Source organism: Gambusia affinis, linkage group LG14 (assembly GCF_019740435.1).
Source record: "Gambusia affinis linkage group LG14, SWU_Gaff_1.0, whole genome shotgun sequence".
NCBI lineage: Eukaryota > Metazoa > Chordata > Actinopteri > Cyprinodontiformes > Poeciliidae > Gambusia > Gambusia affinis.
The window spans coordinates 25,648,214-25,671,703 of NC_057881.1; the positions used below are offsets into that span (position 1 = coordinate 25,648,214).

General features: G+C 38.5%; 1 protein-coding gene across 4 annotated transcripts in view; it reads left to right on the top strand.

Moving 5' to 3' along the window:
- The window catches only part of LOC122843942 (trafficking kinesin-binding protein 1-like), a 65,037-nt gene extending 42,558 nt beyond the window's left edge, over window positions 1–22,479 (top strand). For 2 of the 4 annotated variants that reach the window (XM_044139094.1, XM_044139092.1), the window contains 2 exons: window positions 20,372–20,524; window positions 21,705–22,479. In XM_044139094.1, coding sequence (XP_043995029.1) covers window positions 20,372–20,524; window positions 21,705–22,287 — 736 coding nt within the window. In that variant the 3' untranslated portion in view covers window positions 22,288–22,479. The remainder of the gene's footprint in view (window positions 1–20,371; window positions 20,525–21,704) is intronic. The other 2 variants (XM_044139095.1, XM_044139093.1) reach the window with 1 other exon arrangement.
- Window positions 22,480–23,490: the final 1,011 nt, after the last annotated feature.

Consider the following 23,490-nt stretch of genomic DNA (forward strand, 5'->3'; position numbering starts at 1 on the left):
ACAACGGAGCGCATTGATAAATGCGTCTGTAGTCATATCGTCTAACATTTCTATGTGCACTGCTCTGCAACAAAGACAAGTGAAAAGAAGTCCATAACGCTTGTGCACCTTTCGAGCTTGTTTGGTTAGAAAGGGACCAAAACAGTCCATTCCACAAAATGTGAATGGTGGCGATGGCTCTAAGCGCACCTTTGGTAGATCAGACATTCTTTGTTCCTCTGTTCCTCTTCTGAGTCTGCGACACTTTACACATTGGTGTATAAATTTTGTTACAGCTCTGTTGATGCCAGGAATCCAAATTCCATTTGACCTGATCTCATTGATTGTCATTCCTTTCCCTTGGTGTTGCACCTTACTGTGGAAATGAGCAATTAATAGCTGAGTGACATGGTGACCCTTTGGAACTAATACTGGATGTTTCAGTGAGGAAGAGAAAGAAGCATCCTTTAGCCTTCCTCCCACCTTAAGGAGTCCATCACTATCAAGAAAAGTGTCCATCTGAAACAGCTTGCTTTTGTGAGGAAGTGCCTTTCCATGTTTAAGCATCTTTATCTCCTCTGGATATTCATTTGCTTGTACATCTTTTAGAATAACACATTCAGCATTTCGTCTTTCTTGTGCTGTGCTATGACCTGTCGTTTTATCTCTCTTGGCACAGCGAATCAGTCGAGCAATAGCTTGAGTGGATTTGTACCAAGAAGAAAACTTTGTTAACTTGTCTGCCAAACCTTTCTTCTCTGTTTTGAAAGTGTTCAGCGCATGTGCCCTTTTAACTTCTGGATCTCCGAGTGGTAAGTCCATGTTGATCTTTGCAGCAGGAGGGATTTCTTTGTCCCACAGAAACTGTGGCCCTTTGAACCAGTCTGATGAGATGAGTTCACCTGCGCTTGAACCTCTGGAGGCAATATCTGCTGGATTTTGCTCAGAAGAAATGTATCTCCATTGCTGGGGGGTGCTGTTGAGCCTTATCTTTTGAACTCGATTGGAGACAAATGTGTGAAAACGGCGCGCTTCATTATTAATGTAGCCTAAAACTACCTTAGAGTCCGTCCAGAAATACTCATCAATCTGTGTCAATCCAAGCTCATCCTTTAACATGTTGCTTACAATAATGGAAACAACAGCAGCCGTTAGTTCAAGTCTTGGTATTGTTGTTACCTTAATAGGAGCAACTCTGGTCTTTGCTGTAACTAAAGCACAATACACCTTATCATCTTTGTTTACATATCTTAAATACGAACACTGACCATAACCATATGAACTTGCATCAGAAAAATGATGAAGCTCGGTTTTTACTATTTGGCCAAAGTCTTTAGGAACATAACAGCGTGACATTGTAATTTTCTCCAAGTTCTTCAAGTCATCTTTCCAGTTATCCCATACTGGCTTTAGTTCACTGGGAAGGGGATCATCCCAGCCTGTGCCTTGTTTGCATGTCTCTTGAAGCACTCTTTTGCCTGTGAGTACAAAGGGGGAGATGAATCCCAATGGGTCGCATAAAGATGCAACCATAGATAGAATGCCACGCCTTGTAGCAGGTTGGTCATTGGGTCAGCGAAACCTCAGTGTGTCTGAGTCAATGTGCCAGTGAATGCCTAGCGCTCTTTCAAGTTTGGAGTCATTAAATGCTAGGTCACATGCTTGCTGTGGAGAGGCACGTTCAGATGATGGAATGCTTTCTAACACTGTTTTGTCATTACTTACAAACTTGTGTAGTCTGAGGCCACCTGAAGCACAAAGTGTTTGAGCCTCCTGGGCGAGCTGAATAGCTTCCTTGACGCTTGCAGTACTTGTTACACCATCGTCGACATAGAAATCTTTCATTATGAACTGAGATGCAAGGGGAAACTGTGTCTCGTTTTCTTTTGCAAGATGTTTTAATCCATAATTGGCACATCCTGGTGAGGATGTGGCACCGAAAAGATGGACCTTCATTCGAAACTCTTGAGGCTCAGTATTCAGGTTGCCATTTTTCCACCACAAAAATCTTAAATAGTCTCTATCTGCTTCATACACATGAAATTGATGGAACATTTTTTCAATGTCACATAATAATGCAACTTGATGCCGTCTGAATCTGATTAGAACACCATTTAGATTGTTCAGCAAATCTGGGCCTGACAGCAAGTGATCATTGAGACTGTTACCTTTATATTTTGCTGAGGCGTCAAAGACTACTCTGAGTTTGTCTGGTTTTTGGGGATGATATATTCCGTGATGGGGAATATACCACCTTTCTCCTTCTTTTGCTTCGTTTTGAACTTCCTCTGCATCACCCTTCTCTATGACTTCACCCATAAACTTTACATATTGCTCCTTGTATCTTTGGTCTTTTGACAGTTTGTTTTTGAGGCTTTGAAGTCGCACAGTGGCCATTTGCTTATTGTCTGGTAACAGAGGTCTCTCCTTAAATGGAAGTGGCATTTCATAATGTCCTTCATTGTTTTTATAAATTCCTTCCTTAAGTGTATTCAGAAAGAGAATATCATCTTGAGACACTGATTTGTTATCCTTGTTATCATCCTTAAAGTCAGACTCGAGAATCTTGAGTGCATCAGTGGGAGTCATTAAAGGGAGTTCTTTGACTGTAACTCTGTGGCACACAGTAGATATGCTGAAAGAGTCATTGTGAGATGATGTGGGGCCTACAATACTCCAGCCCAATGCTGTGCAGACAGCATAGGGTTCACCTTCCTCCTAAGATGACCTGCCTTGGTGCTAATGCCTTGGAACAGTTGTAGCCAATTAAAAGCCCAACTTCACATTCTAGCTGTGGTGGAATCTCATTCACTATTACCTTTAGATGATCCCATTGCCTTGCCGTTTCACAGGAAGGAATGTGAGAGCGGTTAACTGGTATACAGTCTTTAGTGTAAGCAGGAGGGAGTTCTATTATTTCTGAGGAGTTGTAGCCTCTCACTTTGAGACCTGAAACACGCTCGCTTGGCACAACTTCATCTTTACCAAGCATTGTGGTGAGTCTTAATCTTATTGGGGTTGACTTAGCTTTGAGACTGTTAGATACGTCTTGGTCAATGAATACTGTATCACTTTGGGTGTCCAAGAGTGCATAAACAAGCCTTTCCTTATCTGGTTGTTGCTCTGAAGAAACCCATACTGGTACAATCATAGAAGTGCTTACACATTGTTCATTGGTTTCTGCATTGAGAGACAGGGTTGTTGCAGCCTGTTCTGTATTCGTTTGAATTTGGTTTGTCTGTGATTTGTTGCTGTCATAGTTAAAATCGTGCAGACAGGTAGGGTGTTTTTTCTTGCACATTTCACATGCAAGTCGGTAACGACAGTCTTTTGCGCTGTGTCCGGGTTTGAGACAACCGTAACAAAGTCTTTTATCTTTTATGTATTTTCTTCGTTCCTCAAGTGATTTGCCTTTGAACTGAGGACAACTGTGAAGCTTGTGTCCGTTGTCTTGACAGAGCATGCATGGTGGTTTAATATTTGACCTTTGTTTTGTGCTTTCCGTTTCTGTTACTACCTGCGTATGGAGAACACTGGAGGTGGGCCTTTTTTCTTTCTGATAAACTTTAATGGTGGTTTTGGTGACGTCTGTTGAGTGGAGAGCCTGAAATGACGTGATAGGATTGCACACAATCTCAGCTTCAGAAGACATGAACTCAGTAAAGTGCCTTAAACTTGGAAACTTCCCATTTTCTTTCATGTACTGAGTGGCCTGACGATTCCACCTTGCAGCTGCCCAGTTAGGTAATTTTTGAACAAGTTTTTGGTTCTCCTCACAATCATTGAGAATGCTTAAACCTTCTATGTGTGGCATAGCTTCATGACATGTTTGAATGAAGTCAGCAAATGCTCTAAATCCTGCAGAGTCATTTGTTTGTATCTTTGGCCATTTTGCCAGTCTTTCTCTGTACGCTTTTTGTACAATAAATGGATGTCCATACCTTTGGTTGAGGCGTTCCCATGCATCATGGTAAGCATCACTGTCATTTCTGTAGAAGATGCCATCAAGTGTTTGTCGAGCTGAACCCCCTACATATTTCTTTAAGTAGTACAGCTTGTCTGCAGGTGATATGTTCCTTTTATCAATGAGTGCAGCAAATGAAGCTTTCCACTCGATGAACTCTATTGGGTCACCTGTGAAAGTGGAGGGCTCAGGCATTGGCAGTCTGTTCATGGTGACACTGTCCTGTAATGCTTGGGCTAAATAAAAAACATCTGCTTGTGGAGGTGAGGTGGACACAATGTTGCTTTTAGGGACTTGAATGGGAGGAGAAACTATGGAAGCCTTCTGAGCTGCTCTGGTACTGTCAACATGAACACTGCTCTCACTCTTTATCTCCTGGTCATAAGTTATTAATCTAGCTCGAGCAGCCTTTAACTCTTTTTCAGCTTTTAATCTCTCTAACTCACGTTTTGAGATTCTAGCTCCTTTCTCTGTCTTTCCTCCAAAAGTTGAATCCTTTCTCTTTGTTTTCTTCTTCTAATAACACTTCATACTCTGCTTCCTTGGCTGCCAACTCTGCTGCAGCCTCTGCTCTCTTACAGCTACTACTGACCTTGCAGAGTTTGAATTACTGGTGGCTGAATTTACTTAAGTGTGTGATAGAAGAACTGTAAATGGATTGAGCATAGTCTGGTTAAAGTTCCGTGTGAGCCTTCACTTTCCCACTGTCATAGTCATCTATGCCTGAGAGTCTTTCATATGCAACTCTGATAATGTCATTGGTGACTGCTTCATGCATCTATAAGTCGCCTTGTGTCACTGCAGGGAGTAATGATTTCCCTTATTTCTGTATATAATTTTATGACGCCATCTCTTTCTTTTTCTAAGATGTCCATGAGTGAAGCAATTTGACTGTTTGTTATGTCTGCTTTTAATTGCTCTCGTGCCGTCGTACTTGCCTTTTCCATTGATCATAAACTTTGATTAGACGTTTTTCCTTTTTGTGGGCCTCCTCCTCCTGATATGCTCGCATTTTTTCTGTGGGCTTCCTTTGACGAACAGAGCATGGAGGCTCCTCTTCCTCGTTGACAGGTAGGTCCTCTGTGTACTCTGTTTCCTTTTCAGATGCTTCCATGCTGAGGACAGGGCTATACCGTTGACCATCAAATCCCAGAAGACCTTACTTGGAGCCGTGAAGCTGGAACCTTAATGTGGCTTTCACTGGGACCTTGGTGCTGAGAATGATTGAACTTCTTCTTAGCTCGGGGTGAAGCTCTTCTCAGCTTGGGTCAAGCTCTTACTGTAGCGTCCCGGTTGAATGAGATGGTCTCTTAAACTGATGGTTCACAGTCCTTTATTGAACAGCCTTTTATTGTGAACTCACCGTAAGAGCTACAAAATATACAAATAAAATAACATTAGTATTCAAACAGTGTTGTTCTGACATTAACATATAAATATTTTATCTTCTGTGCTAAAATTATGTTTTACAATAAATGTATTTATTAAAATCCAAAATCCCTGTTATGAAATAAAATGCAACGTATTTCAACTGCTGACGGTTGACCATAAAAATCAGCACCATCTAGTGTCAAAACACAACCGTCACACCCAATAGAGAAATACACGTTCACAGGAAAAATAAACATATATACACACAACACACTCACCTTGTTCCCTCATCAACCAAGCGCCAACCAACCGATTGTAACCCTGAATCACACCCAAACTATCTCCCCTTCACTCCGACTCGTTCATGTCAGCTTTCTCTGCCCCAACGGCCGCGCTACTTCTACCGTTTTGCGTCAGTCACCTGACCGTTCCAAGCCCTTTCAAAATAAAAGCATCGACTATCATGTCAACAAAACATGACATGAGGAGACACAAAATATTAGAAAAGTAATTTACAATGGCTAGTAAGTAATAAAATAGCTAAAAGCTTATTTAAGGTAAAAGGCTAATGCTAATGAACTGTTCCCTAACCTGAGAGAAGAAGATAATGCAGGCTAATGTTGCACCACCACTAACCTTAAGGGGATATTGAGGCTTTTATTTAAAAAAAAACCATAAACTTCATATTAAATGGCCACATTAATCCAATGTCTAACAGTGGTTTTGTTTAAACCAGTCACATAAACCCAAAATAGCAATTACTTGATGTAAAAAATGTTAAGGCTTTTATTTTGAAATTTTCAGTGAGCTTCATTTCAAAGGTCCAAACTAATCCCATGTGTAACAGTGGTTGGGTTAAATCAGTTATAAAATGCCCAGACTTTCTGTAGTTCTAACATTCAGCCTCCTTCTGGAGAAACTCAGAGTTCCTCCATCATTGTAGTTTTTTATCTGCTGACTCAGCCCTCCTCTGTAGTAACAGAGTTATAAAATTATTAAACCAAAATCATTTATTTGTAGCTCTTCTCCAAGCAGGCAACATGTCTTGTCACATTTTACAGCAACAGCAGCCAGCAAATGCCTGTAAGTTACATTTAACTTTACTTTTAAGATCTTTTTAAGTAAAGTATGATTCAAAGTTTTAAACCTGATAGAAAGATGAAAAACCTACTTAACTTAATGGTTTTAATAAACCATTGTCAATCTAAACTTAATATTTAACTATTAAAGTCCCTGCTTTAATCTCCAGCCTCCTGAAATATAAACTTCCAACGTCCGTCATGATTAATCATTCGCCTTCATTGATTAAGTGACTCAGTTGCAAAGGGTTTATAGTTTGAGTCACGCAGAACTGACCTGACCGTTTCCATAGCAACGACCAGAAGCAAGACATTCCCCCAGAACTACAGTGAGGTCATTGTTGCTATGACATCTTCTATGACATAGATCTATGTCATAGATCAAAGAACATCTAGACTTATGAATGCTTTCATCTCTAAACATCAGTCATTAGATCAGCAGCTCTCCTACAGTCAGCAGTGTTTTACGATTGTCAACATGGAGAAAGTTTTAGCAACTTTTTTCTTGCCTTTGAGTTTTGCCACGGGGTATTTGATCACCACGGGAGTAAGAAAAGTAGTGAACCATCTGCTTCCTGGTGTCCAATTTGAGACGGCTAATTATCGAGACGATGACACTGAATTTGATGAATTTGATCGATATCTTTTTAAACCTTCTCCGGCTGGAGAAGGTCGCTCTGAGGATATAAACTCTCAGAGCGAGTGCACCGTCTCTCCTCCAGCTGGGAATCCAGAGGAGGATTCCCTGGATTCCCCAGCTGAAGAAGATGCAGCAGAAATTTCAACAGAGTTTTCAGATTCCTCTAGTTTTACTAAAGAGCAAACTTCCCCGGCTGGGGAAGTTTGCTCTCATAAGAAGTCAATTAAACACTCTAATTTAACCACTGCTGAGCTGCAGCATCTGGCAAGACAGTATAGATACACCGATGCCCCAATGTCATACAGCTGTGAAATTTGTCATGAGGAAAAAAGACGTCTTGCTAAAATGACGAAAAGTCAACGCAGACGTCACACTAAAAAACGTTGCTGCATCTTATGTTAAGTCACAGCCTGTTGTTTCCGTCTCGCTGCTGATTTTTAGTACAGCAGCTTTACAAGTTCTCCATGTTAATGAATGGGTTCTCTCCGGGTACTCCGGCTTCCTCCCAAAGTAAAAAAAAGATTTTGTGCACATTAGATCAGTAGTGGGAAGTAATGAAGTACAAGTACTTTGTTACTGTACTTAAGTACAATCTTCATGTATCTGTACTTTACTTAAGTATATTTAATAATGGATACTTTCCACTTTTACTCCACCACATTTTACAGTAAGTATCTGTATTTTCTACTTACTACATTTCTACAAAACCGTTGCGTTAGTCGTTACATCCAAGTCGCATTGCGCTTTTTTTCCGTTAAAATGTGAAGGAGTTAAGAACAGTCATGGTTCTCCTTCTGCTTGGTGACTTCTTGCTTTTTGCACCTTGGACAGTATTCATAGTTGAGCGTTGTTTGCCATTGGTGCTTTGCCTTAATTTCTATGTTTAATGGAGCAGACAGTTGTGGTTTCTGACATGGGTGATGTGGGCGAACGTCCAGGGCGGTATCTTTTAGGGATGGTAGGAAACCACCGTGGATTGTGCCACGGAGATGGAAGCAAAGCAGAATGAAGAAGAGTTTGAATTGATAATGATACTTGTTACATTTATTTCAGCTCTCAGTATTTAATATCTAGGTGTTTTTATGGTAATGTGGATTTTTCAAATCAGTTTGAGAAGCAATTTTGATAGGTGCATTTCATTTTATTGTGTCATGTAGCACAGGGTGCTGGTCTTGGTCTTGACTTGGTCTCAGGTTAGGTGGTTTTGACTACAAACTGCTACATGGCTCCTTGGTTGCATGTTCTCCCTCATCCAGCTTCTTTCATCCCCTTTCTGTTGGATTTCTTTAAAAATAAAGGCCATTAGTGGCAAAAAAATGAAGTTCATGCTATGTGAGGACAGGAGACGAGATGTTTCCATCCCTGAAATTATGATGCATAGAATCACAAATCTAAACCTAAACTGTCACAGAGAGTAAACACAATAAAAACATGCTTCATCTGTGGCATTGTTCATTAAAATGGCACATATTTCATGTTTTAACATTAAATACGATAGGTACGCTTAATGATATTGTATTAAAGATTAGATAATGCATTCAGAAAGTACTTTTACTTTTAATACTTACGTATTTTAAAAGCCAGTACTTTTTTACTTTTACTCAAGTAACAATGTTAATGTGGTATTTTCACTTCTACTAGAGTATATGTTTGTCTGTGTATTTGTACTTTTACTTAAGTACATTTATTTAGTACTTTCTCCAACACTGCCATTGAGTATGTTAAAGTAAGTGTATCAGCTGAAATTAACCAAAATACTAATAGCATGAATGATGTCAGTAGCATGTGGGGCATTACTAGTTTGTTGTCTGTACTTTACTTACTCCATTCAGTTTACTAAACATGGCTAGTAAGTAATAAAATAGCTAAAAGCTTATTTAAGGTAAAAGGCTAATGCTAATGAACTGTTCCCTAACCTGAGAGAAGAAGATAATGCAGGCTAATGTTGCACCACCACTAACCTTAAGGGGATATTGAGGCTTTTATTTCTTAAAAACCATAAACTTCATATTAAATGGCCACATTAATCCAATGTCTAACAGTGGTTTTGTTTAAACCAGTCACATAAACCCAAAATAGCAATTACTTGATGTAAAAAATGTTAAGGCTTTTATTTTGAAATTTTCAGTGAGCTTCATTTCAAAGGTCCAAACTAATCCCATGTGTAACAGTGGTTGGGTTAAATCAGTTATAAAATGCCCAGACTTTCTGTAGTTCTAACATTCAGCCTCCTTCTGGAGAAACTCAGAGTTCCTCCATCATTGTAGTTTTTTATCTGCTGACTCAGCCCTCCTCTGTAGTAACAGAGTTATAAAATTATTAAACCAAAATCATTTATTTGTAGCTCTTCTCCAAGCAGGCAACATGTCTTGTCACATTTTACAGCAACAGCAGCCAGCAAAGGCCTGTAAGTTACATTTAACTTTACTTTTAAGATCTTTTTAAGTAAAGTATGATTCAAAGTTTTAAACCTGATAGAAAGATGAAAAACCTACTTAACTTAATGGTTTTAATAAACCATTGTCAATCTAAACTTAATATTTAACTATTAAAGTCCCTGCTTTAATCTGCAGCCTCCTGAAATATAAACTTCCAACGTCCGTCATGATTAATCATTCGCCTTCATTGATTAAGTGACTCAGTTGCAAAGGGTTTATAGTTTGAGTCACGCAGAACTGACCTGACCGTTTCCATAGCAACGACCAGAAGCAAGACATTCCCCCAGAACTACAGTGAGGTCATTGTTGCTATGACATCTTCTATGACATAGATCTATGTCATAGATCAAAGAACATCTAGACTTATGAATGCTTTCATCTCTAAACATCAGTCATTAGATCAGCAGCTCTCCTACAGTCAGCAGTGTTTTACGATTGTCAACATGGAGAAAGTTTTAGCAACTTTTTTCTTGCCTTTGAGTTTTGCCACGGGGTATTTGATCACCACGGGAGTAAGAAAAGTAGTGAACCATCTGCTTCCTGGTGTCCAATTTGAGACGGCTAATTATCGAGACGATGACACTGAATTTGATGAATTTGATAGATATCTTTTTAAACCTTCTCCGGCTGGAGAAGGTCGCTCTGAGGATATAAACTCTCAGAGCGAGTGCACCGTCTCTCCTCCAGCTGGGAATCCAGAGGAGGATTCCCTGGATTCCCCAGCTGAAGAAGATGCAGCAGAAATTTCAACAGAGTTTTCAGATTCCTCTAGTTTTACTAAAGAGCAAACTTCCCCGGCTGGGGAAGTTTGCTCTCATAAGAAGTCAATTAAACACTCTAATTTAACCACTGCTGAGCTGCAGCATCTGGCAAGACAGTATAGATACACTGATGCCCCAATGTCATACAGCTGTGAAATTTGTCATGAGGAAAAAAGACGTCTTGCTAAAATGACCAAAAGTCAACGCAGACGCGTCACACTAAAAAAAACGTTGCTGCATCTTATGTTAAGTCACAGCCTGTTGTTTCCGTCTGCTGCTGATTTTAGTACAGCAGCTTTACAAGTTCTCCATGTTAATGAATGGGTTCTCTCCGGGTACTCCGGCTTCCTCCCAAAGTAAAAAAAAGATTTTGTGCACATTAGATCAGTAGTTGGAAGTAATGAAGTACAAGTACTTTGTTACTGTACTTAAGTACAATCTTCATGTATCTGTACTTTACTTAAGTATATTTAATAACGGATACTTTCCACTTTTACTCCACCACATTTTACAGTAAGTATCTGTATTTTCTACTTACTACATTTCTACAAAACCGTCGCGTTAGTCGTTACATCCAAATCGCATTAACGCTTTTTTCCGTTAAAATGTGAAGGAGTTAAGAACAGTCATGGTTCTCCTTCTGCCTGGTGACTTCTTGCTTTTTGCTCCTTGGACAGTATTCATAGTTGAGTGTTGTTTGCCATTGGTGCTTTGCCTTAATTTTTATGTTTAATGGAGCAGACAGTTGTGGTTTCTGACATGGGTGATGTGGGCGAACGTCCAGGGCGTTATCTTTTAGGGATGGTAGGAAACCACCGTGGATTGTGCCACGGAGATGGAAGCAAAGCAGAATGAAGAAGAGTTTGAATTGATAATGATACTTGTTACATTTATTTCAGCTCTCAGTATTTAATATCTAGGTGTTTTTATGGTAATGTGGATTTTTCAAATCAGTTTGAGAAGCAATTTTGATAGGTGCATTTCATTTTATTGTGTCATGTAGCACAGGGTGCTGGTCTTGGTCTTGACTTGGTCTCAGGTTAGGTGGTTTTGACTACAAATTGCTACATGGCTCCTTGGTTGCATGTTCTCCCTCATCCAGCTTCTTTCATCCCCTTTCTGTTGGATTTCTTTAAAAATAAAGGCCATTAGTGGCAAAAAAATGAAGTTCATGCTATGTGAGGACAGGAGACGAGATGTTTCCATCCCTGAAATTATGATGCATAGAATCACAAATCTAAACCTAAACTGTCACAGAGAGTAAACACAATAAAAACATGCTTCATCTGTGGCATTGTTCATTAAAATGGCACATATTTCATGTATTAACATTAAATACGATAGGTACGCTTAATGATATTGTATTAAAGATTAGATAATGCATTCAGAAAGTACTTTTACTTTTAATACTTACGTATTTTAAAAGCCAGTACTTTTTTACTTTTACTCAAGTAACAATGTTAATGTGGTATTTTTACTTCTACTAGAGTATATGTTTGTCTGTGTATTTGTACTTTTACTTAAGTACATTTATTTAGTACTTTCTCCAACACTGCCATTGAGTATGTTAAAGTAAGTGTATCAGCTGAAATTAACCAAAATACTAATAGCATGAATGATGTCAGTAGCATGTGGGGCATTACTAGTTTGTTGTCTGTACTTTACTTACTCCATTCAGTTTACTAAACATGGCTAGTAAGTAATAAAATAGCTAAAAGCTTATTTAAGGTAAAAGGCTAATGCTAATGAACTGTTCCCTAACCTGAGAGAAGAAGATAATGCAGGCTAATGTTGCACCACCACTAACCTTAAGGGGATATTGAGGCTTTTATTTCTTAAAAACCATAAACTTCATATTAAATGGCCACATTAATCCAATGTCTAACAGTGGTTTTGTTTAAACCAGTCACATAAACCCAAAATAGCAATTACTTGATGTAAAAAATGTTAAGGCTTTTATTTTGAAATTTTCAGTGAGCTTCATTTCAAAGGTCCAAACTAATCCCATGTGTAACAGTGGTTGGGTTAAATCAGTTATAAAATGCCCAGACTTTCTGTAGTTCTAACATTCAGCCTCCTTCTGGAGAAACTCAGAGTTCCTCCATCATTGTAGTTTTTTATCTGCTGACTCAGCCCTCCTCTGTAGTAACAGAGTTATAAAATTATTAAACCAAAATCATTTATTTGTAGCTCTTCTCCAAGCAGGCAACATGTCTTGTCACATTTTACAGCAACAGCAGCCAGCAAATGCCTGTAAGTTACATTTAACTTTACTTTTAAGATCTTTTTAAGTAAAGTATGATTCAAAGTTTTAAACCTGATAGAAAGATGAAAAACCTACTTAACTTAATGGTTTTAATAAACCATTGTCAATCTAAACTTAATATTTAACTATTAAAGTCCCTGCTTTAATCTCCAGCCTCCTGAAATATAAACTTCCAACGTCTCGTCATGATTAATCATTCGCCTTCATTGATTAAGTGACTCAGTTGCAAAGGGTTTATAGTTTGAGTCACGCAGAACTGACCTGACCGTTTCCATAGCAACGACCAGAAGCAAGACATTCCCCCAGAACTACAGTGAGGTCATTGTTGCTATGACATCTTCTATGACATAGATCTATGTCATAGATCAAAGAACATCTAGACTTTTGAATGCTTTCATCTCTAAACATCAGTCATTAGATCAGCAGCTCTCCTACAGTCAGCAGTGTTTTTACGATTGTCAACATGGAGAAAGTTTTAGCAACTTTTTTCTTGCCTTTGAGTTTTGCCACGGGGTATTTGATCACCACGGGAGTAAGAAAAGTAGTGAACCATCTGCTTCCTGGTGTCCAATTTGAGACGGCTAATTATCGAGACGATGACACTGAATTTGATGAATTTGATAGATATCTTTTTAAACCTTCTCCGGCTGGAGAAGGTCGCTCTGAGGATATAAACTCTCAGAGCGAGTGCACCGTCTCTCCTCCAGCTGGGAATCCAGAGGAGGATTCCCTGGATTCCCCAGCTGGAGAAGATGCAGCAGAAATTTCAACAGAGTTTTCAGATTCCTCTAGTTTTTTACTAAAGAGCAAACTTCCCCGGCTGGGGAAGTTTGCTCTCATAAGAAGTCAATTAAACACTCTAATTTAACCACTGCTGAGCTGCAGCATCTGGCAAGACAGTATAGATACACTGATGCCCCAATGTCATACAGCTGTGAAATTTGTCATGAGGAAAAACGACGTCTTGCTAAAATGACCAAAAGTCAACGCAGACGTCACACTAAAAAACGTTGCTGCATCTTATGTTAAGTCACAGCCTGTTGTTTCCGTCTCGCTGCTGATTTTTAGTACAGCAGCTTTACAAGTTCTCCATGTTAATGAATGGGTTCTCTCCGGGTACTCCGGCTTCCTCCCAAAGTAAAAAAAAGATTTTGTGCACATTAGATCAGTAGTGGGAAGTAATGAAGTACAAGTACTTTGTTACTGTACGTAAGTACAATCTTCATGTATCTGTACTTTACTTAAGTATATTTAATAACGGATACTTTCCACTTTTACTCCACCACATTTTACAGTAAGTATCTGTATTTTCTACTTACTACATTTCTACAAAACCGTCGCGTTAGTCGTTACATCCAAGTCGCATTGCGCTTTTTTTCCGTTAAAATGTGAAGGAGTTAAGAACAGTCATGGTTCTCCTTCTGCCTGGTGACTTCTTGCTTTTTGCTCCTTGGACAGTATTCATAGTTGAGTGTTGTTTACCATTGGTGCTTTGCCTTAATTTCTATGTTTAATGGAGCAGACAGTTGTGGTTTCTGACATGGGTGATGTGGGCGAACGTCCAGGGCGGTATCTTTTAGGGATGGTAGGAAACCACCGTGGATTGTGCCACGGAGATGGAAGCAAAGCAGAATGAAGAAGAGTTTGAATTGATAATGATACTTGTTACATTTATTTCAGCTCTCAGTATTTAATATCTAGGTGTTTTTATGGTAATGTGGATTTTTCAAATCAGTTTGAGAAGCAATTTTGATAGGTGCATTTCATTTTATTGTGTCATGTAGCGCGGGGTGCTGGTCTTGGTCTTGACTTGGTCTCAGGTTAGGTGGTTTTGACTACAAACTGCTACATGGCTCCTTGGTTGCATGTTCTCCCTCATCCAGCTTCTTTCATCCCCTTTCTGTTGGATTTCTTTAAAAATAAAGGCCATTAGTGGCAAAAAAATGAAGTTCATGCTATGTGAGGACAGGAGAGAGATGTTTCCATCCCTGAAATTATGATGCATAGAATCACAAATCTAAACCTAAACTGTCACAGAGAGTAAACACAATAAAACATGCTTCATCTGTGGCATTGTTCAATAAAAAGGCCCAAATTTCATGTATTAACATTAAATACGATAGGTACGCTTAATGATATTGTATTAAAGATTAGATAATGCATTCAGAAAGTACTTTTACTTTTAATACTTACGTATTTTAAAAGCCAGTACTTTTTTACTTTTACTCAAGTAACAATGTTAATGTGGTATTTTTACTTCTACTAGAGTATATGTTTGTCTGTGTATTTGTACTTTTACTTAAGTACATTTATTTAGTACTTTCTCCAACACTGCCATTGAGTATGTTAAAGTAAGTGTATCAGCTGAAATTAACCAAAATACTAATAGCATGAATGATGTCAGTAGCATGTGGGGCATTACTAGTTTGTTGTCTGTACTTTACTTACTCCATTCAGTTTACTAAACATGGCTAGTAAGTAATAAAATAGCTAAAAGCTTATTTAAGGTAAAAGGCTAATGCTAATGAACTGTTCCCTAACCTGAGAGAAGAAGATAATGCAGGCTAATGTTGCACCACCACTAACCTTAAGGGGATATTGAGGCTTTTATTTCTTAAAAACCATAAACTTCATATTAAATGGCCACATTAATCCAATGTCTAACAGTGGTTTTGTTTAAACCAGTCACATAAACCCAAAATAGCAATTACTTGATGTAAAAAATGTTAAGGCTTTTATTTTGAAATTTTCAGTGAGCTTCATTTCAAAGGTCCAAACTAATCCCATGTGTAACAGTGGTTGGGTTAAATCAGTTATAAAATGCCCAAACTTTCTGTAGTTCTAACATTCAGCCTCCTTCTGGAGAAACTCAGAGTTCCTCCATCATTGTAGTTTTTTATCTGCTGACTCAGCCCTCCTCTGTAGTAACAGAGTTATAAAATTATTAAACCAAAATCATTTATTTGTAGCTCTTCTCCAAGCAGGCAACATGTCTTGTCACATTTTACAGCAACAGCAGCCAGCAAATGCCTGTAAGTTACATTTAACTTTACTTTTAAGATCTTTTTAAGTAAAGTATGATTCAAAGTTTTAAACCTGATAGAAAGATGAAAAACCTACTTAACTTAATGGTTTTAATAAACCATTGTCAATCTAAACTTAATATTTAACTATTAAAGTCCCTGCTTTAATCTCCAGCCTCCTGAAATATAAACTTCCAACGTCCGTCATGATTAATCATTCGCCTTCATTGATTAAGTGACTCAGTTGCAAAGGGTTTATAGTTTGAGTCACGCAGAACTGACCTGACCGTTTCCATAGCAACGACCAGAAGCAAGACATTCCCCCAGAACTACAGTGAGGTCATTGTTGCTATGACATCTTCTATGACATAGATCTATGTCATAGATCAAAGAACATCTAGACTTATGAATGCTTTCATCTCTAAACATCAGTCATTAGATCAGCAGCTCTCCTACAGTCAGCAGTGTTTTACGATTGTCAACATGGAGAAAGTTTTAGCAACTTTTTTCTTGCCTTTGAGTTTTGCCACGGGGTATTTGATCACCACGGGAGTAAGAAAAGTAGTGAACCATCTGCTTCCTGGTGTCCAATTTGAGACGGATCATTATCGAGACGATGACACTGAATTTGATGAATTTGATCGATATCTTTTTAAACCTTCTCCGGCTGGAGAAGGTCGCTCTGAGGATATAAACTCTCAGAGCGAGTGCACCGTCTCTCCTCCAGCTGGGAATCCAGAGGAGGATTCCCTGGATTCCCCAGCTGAAGAAGATGCAGCAGAAATTTCAACAGAGTTTTCAGATTCCTCTAGTTTTACTAAAGAGCAAACTTCCCCGGCTGGGGAAGTTTGCTCTCATAAGAAGTCAATTAAACACTCTAATTTAACCACTGCTGAGCTGCAGCATCTGGCAAGACAGTATAGATACACTGATGCCCCAATGTCATACAGCTGTGAAATTTGTCATGAGGAAAAACGACGTCTTGCTAAAATGACCAAAAGTCAACGCAGACGTCACACTAAAAAACGTTGCTGCATCTTATGTTAAGTCACAGCCTGTTGTTTCCGTCTCGCTGCTGATTTTTAGTACAGCAGCTTTACAAGTTCTCCATGTTAATGAATGGGTTCTCTCCGGGTACTCCGGCTTCCTCCCAAAGTAAAAAAAAGATTTTGTGCACATTAGATCAGTAGTGGGAAGTAATGAAGTACAAGTACTTTGTTACTGTACGTAAGTACAATCTTCATGTATCTGTACTTTACTTAAGTATATTTAATAACGGATACTTTCCACTTTTACTCCACCACATTTTACAGTAAGTATCTGTATTTTCTACTTACTACATTTCTACAAAACCGTCGCGTTAGTCGTTACATCCAAGTCGCATTGCGCTTTTTTTCCGTTAAAATGTGAAGGAGTTAAGAACAGTCATGGTTCTCCTTCTGCTTGGTGACTTCTTGCTTTTTGCTCCATGGACAGTATTCATAGTTGAGTGTTGTTTACCATTGGTGCTTTGCCTTAATTTCTATGTTTAATGGAGCAGACAGTTGTGGTTTCTGACATGGGTGATGTGGGCGAACGTCCAGGGCGGTATCTTTTAGGGATGGTAGGAAACCACCGTGGATTGTGCCACGGAGATGGAAGCAAAGCAGAATGAAGAAGAGTTTGAATTGATAATGATACTTGTTACATTTATTTCAGCTCTCAGTATTTAATATCTAGGTGTTTTTATGGTAATGTGGATTTTTCAAATCAGTTTGAGAAGCAATTTTGATAGGTGCATTTCATTTTATTGTGTCATGTAGCACAGGGTGCTGGTCTTGGTCTTGACTTGGTCTCAGGTTAGGTGGTTTTGACTACAAATTGCTACATGGCTCCTTGGTTGCATGTTCTCCCTCATCCAGCTTCTTTCATCCCCTTTCTGTTGGATTTCTTTCAAAATAAAGGCCATTAGTGGCAAAAAAATGAAGTTCATGCTATGTGAGGACAGGAGACGAGATGTTTCCATCCCTGAAATTATGATGCATAGAATCACAAATCTAAACCTAAACTGTCACAGAGAGTAAACACAATAAAAACATGCTTCATCTGTGGCATTGTTCATTAAAATGGCACATATTTCATGTATTAACATTAAATACGATAGGTACGCTTAATGATATTGTATTAAAGATTAGATAATGCATTCAGAAAGTACTTTTACTTTTAATACTTACGTATTTTAAAAGCCAGTACTTTTTTACTTTTACTCAAGTAACAATGTTAATGTGGTATTTTCACTTCTACTAGAGTATATGTTTGTCTGTGTATTTGTACTTAAGTACATTTATTTAGTACTTTCTCCAACACTGCCATTGAGTATGTTAAAGTAAGTGTATCAGCTGAAATTAACCAAAATACTAATAGCATGAATGATGTCAGTAGCATGTGGGGCATTACTAGTTTGTTGTCTGTACTTTACTTACTCCATTCAGTTTACTAAACATGGCTAGTAAGTAATAAAATAGCTAAAAGCTTATTTAAGGTAAAAGGCTAATGCTAATGAACTGTTCCCTAACCTGAGAGAAGAAGATAATGCAGGCTAATGTTGCACCACCACTAACCTTAAGGGGATATTGAGGCTTTTATTTTTTTAAAACCATAAACTTCATATTAAATGGCCACATTAATCCAATGTATAACAGTGGTTTTGTTTAAACCAGTCACATAAACCCAAAATAGCAATTACTTGATGTAAAAAATGTTAAGGCTTTTATTTTGAAATTTTCAGTGAGCTTCATTTCAAAGGTCCAAACTAATCCCATGTGTAACAGTGGTTGGGTTAAATCAGTTATAAAATGCCCAAACTTTCTGTAGTTCTAACATTCAGCCTCCTTCTGGAGAAACTCAGAGTTCCTCCATCATTGTAGTTTTTTATCTGCTGACTCAGCCCTCCTCTGTAGTAACAGAGTTATAAAATTATTAAACCAAAATCATTTATTTGTAGCTCTTCTCCAAGCAGGCAACATGTCTTGTCACATTGTACAGAAACAGCAGCAAATGCCTGTAAGTTACATTTAACTTTACTTTTAAGATCTTTTTAAGTAAAGTATGATTCAAAGTTTTAAACCTGATAAAAAGATGAAAAACCTAGTTAACTTAATGGTTTTAATAAACCATTGTCAATCTAAACTTAATATTTAACTATTAAAATCCCTGTTTTACTCTCCAGCCTCCTGAAATATAAACTTCCAACGTCCGTCATGATTAATCATTCGCCTTCATTGATTAAGTGACTCAGTTGCAAAGGGTTTATAGTTTGAGTCATGCAGAACTGACCTGACCGTTTCCATAGCAACGACAAGAAGCAAGACATTCCCCCAGAACTACAGTGAGGTCATTGTTGCTATGACATCTTCTATGACATAGAAGATGACATCATCATAGATGTCTTATCTAGACTTATGAGACATCTAGACTCATAAGTCTAGATGTCAAAGAACATCTAGACTTATGAATGCTTTCATCTCTAAACATCTCTAAACTCTAATTTAACCACTGCTGAACTGCAGCATCTGGCAAGACAGTATAGATACACCGATGCCCCAATGTCATACAGCTGTGAAATTTGTCATGAGGAAAAACGACGTCTTGCTAAAATGACCAAAAGTCAACGCAGACGTCACACTAAAAAACGTTGCTGCATCTTATGTTAAGTCACAGCCTGTTGTTTCCGTCACGCTGCTGATTTTTAGTACAGCAGCTTTACAAGTTCTCCATGTTAATGAATGGGTTCTCTCCGGGTACTCCGGCTTCCTCCCAAAGTAAAAAAAAGATTTTGTGCACATTAGATAATAAACGGGTGATGGAAAAAAAGATTTAACTAGTTCATATTAATAATTTCAAAATAATTAATTTGGTGTTGAGAGATGAGCATTTTTTTTTTCTGGTACAGTACAGCCACGAAGTAAACATCAGATTTATACTTTTGTGTTGAATGTCTGTTCAATAATATATGCACCAACAACATTAGTTTCACTTCTCTGAAAAATTCACCAACAGCACAATTCCTGTGAAGTAGTTAGCAGCGTCAGATAAATAGTGTTTCAAAAGAGCAAAAGAAATCTTATTATTTTGAACAATAACAATATTTATTAATCTGTTGCTAAGAGATGAGCGCAGCTCCTGGTAACCAAGTGTCATAAAGTAAACATTTGAGTTTTAATTTAGCAAAATTTACCAACTGTAAATCTCTTTTGTCTAAGCAGATAAGCAGTATTTCAAAAGAGATTATGTTTTACAAACAATAATATTACTTGTTATTAATTTGGTGTTAAGCGTTTTCTCCTAGTAAAGGCTAACGTTAGCATTTTGGCTAATTTTAGCTTACACGCTAATTTTAACATACCGAATGGATTAAGTCAATGTTGCTCCACATGCTATTCATTACATTGTATCTTGCTTTAGCATCGATGCTAACTTTTAGCATCAGAATGCTTGGGTTCCAACCGACGGGCAGACTTTTGGCAGGCCCTGTTTAAATTTCTTCAGAAATGTTCTAGTTTGCACATAAAACTGCCAGGGGTGTGTATAATTTCAAACTTAACCTCTGCTTTCCTTTCTGCTAGAACGACCGCAATGTTCTAATAAAGACCCAGAATGGCTCCCTTGTCTTGTTCAAATGATGTGTTTTATTTACTGAACTGACAGGTTAAATGCAGTTTAAGCACATTCCCCTGCCGATTTCTGCTTCCTGTTATGAATAACCAACATTTAGTTGCTCAATAATGCATGCAAATGCTTACTGTTTGCTGTTTTTGCTGTTCGGCGGCAGCGCCGGTTCTTAAATGCCAGTGATTTTTTTTGGTGTTAAGTCGGTCTGTGGCTGTCGTTCCTGCCAGTCTAAACCCCGTCTCCACGTCGTCTTCCTGCGTGATGACCAGCAGCCTGTGGGGAACGCCCGCCGCCACGCCCTGCACGCCGCGCAGGCTCAGCCTCAGGCCCTCCGAATCATCCACCAACCTCAGGCAAGGCTGAACCCGATTCAAATTAAACTGTGTCTTCTCTCAGAAAAGTGTGACAAGTGTCTACTTGAAAAAAAAAAATAGTGTGGCAAAAAAGTTAGAATCAATATGATTGGATAGATCTTAAGAACTTCTACTTTAAGTGAAATCTGTAGATTTAATTGTATTTGCGATTCCTGGTGCAGAAATGTCTGGTAAAATATGTTTAATAATTTTGATTTGATAGTATTTGTGCTGAAATAAGTAAAATGCAAATAATAAATAATTACAATTTTATATAATCAATATGAGAAACCAAACTACAAACATTTTTTTTTATGAATAGGCTGCCAGGATTTATTTTATAAATATTAAATTAACAGAGTGACACCTTTTTGCCCCACATTTTATAACATGGCAGAGCAACACAAAGTTGTATGTAAATATAAAGTGGAAAGAAAGCCATTTTGACTGTTAAAATGACTGTTACTCCCACTTTACTCTGATACCCATCAATAAAATCCAGTGAAAGCAATTGCTCCAGAACTCACCTGAAATTCAGTAATAATCCAGCTTTTGAGAGCAGAAGTTTGTTAGAGAACAAATCCATAAAAACAAGAAAATAGTATTTTCTTCTTGCCTATATATATATATATATATATATATATATATATATATATATATATATATATATATATATATATGTATGTATATTATCCAATTAATAATTTACAGGCAAAAAGTCCTTCATAGATTTATTTTATTTTTTTACACAATTTGAATCGCGTGAAGCTAAACCAATGAATTTTGTGTAGAACAGATTTACAGACAAATCTGTTCCTTTGGCCTTAAATCTAAAATGTATCTATTTTTGTATAGTTTTGTATTAATTACTACTCTGAGTGTTTTGCTCTTTCGTCAAATAACTGACGATTATTTCAACAATTGAAGCCTGTCTGTACAAATGGGATTTTAGGTTTTAAAATAATAAATGGATCTAAGACGTGTAAAAACATTTTCTTTTCACTTTTTGTGACTATAACAAGAAATCCCAATAAAATTCATTTAGGTTTGTGGTTGTACCAACATTAACAGATGCAAGTATTTCACATTAATCTGTTTTAAGATTTTGTTATTATGTAAAAAAAAAAAAGGACAGAAAGTTCAACCTTTCTTGGTCGTGGTTTGATTCTTGTCCCTGTAGAGATGGAACTCGCACCACCAGCACTTCCCTGGGGTTAGTGCGCCTCCTGCAGGAGAGGGGGATCTCAGCGGCCATGTACCACCAGAGCCAGGGCCTGGAGTACAGCCAAGGCACTGGAGGAGTTCTGTTCAGCACCTCCATCGCCCCCAACAGGGCATCCAACACCGATCACCTACGACCCGCCACCCCTCCGAACTCCCCGACGAGGCCCGGCGCCTCGGCCGCCACGACCTCTGAAGGCTTCGACTTCAAGAGCCCGTCGTACGACAACTTCCTGGCGTCCAAGCCGGCGCGCTCCATCCTGAAGGAGGTTACGGGGACGCGAGGCCGGCAGAGAGCGAGGGACTGCGAGAGCCAAACGGACGTCAGCGTGGCCGTCTACAACCTCAACCTGTTGGACAAGGTGAAGCGGCTGGGCGTGGCCGGAGGCAGGGCAGCGAGCCCCAGTCCCCTGCTGGGGCCTCTGGGGGGACTGCGCAGGTCTGGGTCCCCCTTTGGGCCGGATGGAATGAGAAGGAACAGGAGTTACCCGGCCATGGTTGGCGCCAGCATGGCCATGAAGGCCCCGGGGCCCCAGGAATAGTCCGCACTGCTGCCGAGTGGGGAGGGCGGGAACCGGACCGGCTGCTGAGCGATCAGCTGCAGGGTTCCAACTGCAAACAACAAAAATCTCCACTGCAGTTCTACTTGAATTTTCTCCCTAGCGCTAATTTAACAGCCGGCCGATGCCTGAAATAAAGGGAATTCGTTCAAAGAAATAAAAGTCTAGTTAATACGTACATTTCAACCATTCAATGTAAAAACTGTTTTACTTTTTTGTTCCTGAATTTAAAAAAAAAAAAATCTCTTTAATAACCTGCATGACATCAAATTTGATTCATGATTTTATTCCAGGAATCATCTGGAACGTTTTGTCATTTGTTTTCTCCTATACGGTATTTGTTCTCCTTCAGATTCTTCATGTGGGGTTTCTGATCAGAGGTTGCGACCTGTAAATTTCTTGCTTTCAGCAGGAAGTAGTTAATACGCATCCAGTCTTCTTAGTTATCATCTTTTCGACCTGACAGAAGTCTAGACAGTTAGTCCTTCAGGTTTTAACTATGTCCACAACATCAGAAAACAGGCTTTATAGGTTTCATTAGCTTGAGCGCTAAAGGCTTGAAATTTAACCTAGCTTTCCAGAAAATGTGGTAAGTTATTTAAGTTAATTCATGGTAAAATAAGAGAAGGAATTAACCTTTCATACAGAGCCAGGTTGGTTTAGATAGCTTGCTTTCCTTAATAATTGAAGAAAGCTAAAAATAGCTTTTTGTATTTAATTTGGTTTAAATCAACATTTGTTGGATGATATAAAACCCTGAAGCGGAAAATGCAGAAAACTTGAAGGAAGTGACCAATTTTCACAATAAAAGACTGTGGTTGTCCAGAGTCCATCATCAACAACAGCATGTTGAGTTTATCCAGACTCATAACAAGTTGTCCTTGATTTTTACCATGTCTTACTTGTCAATCAGCTGGTTTATTTGGATGGATGTTTAGGTTTGTCGTTTTGTGTTTAACACGTGGGATCAATGATACACACCACGTGTCATGTGGCTCTTCTGTGTACATACTTCTGTAAATAGCCTACGTTAAGATAAAGATCAGCTATTTTCTGCAGGAAAGATACTGACTGATCGAAACCTCTAAAGTTCTCAAGTAGCATTTATGCCAAAAGGTCATGAAATACTACAGTTCTTATTAGTTTTTGGTGGACTGCAGTGCAATAGTCCTGTGCTTGACATCT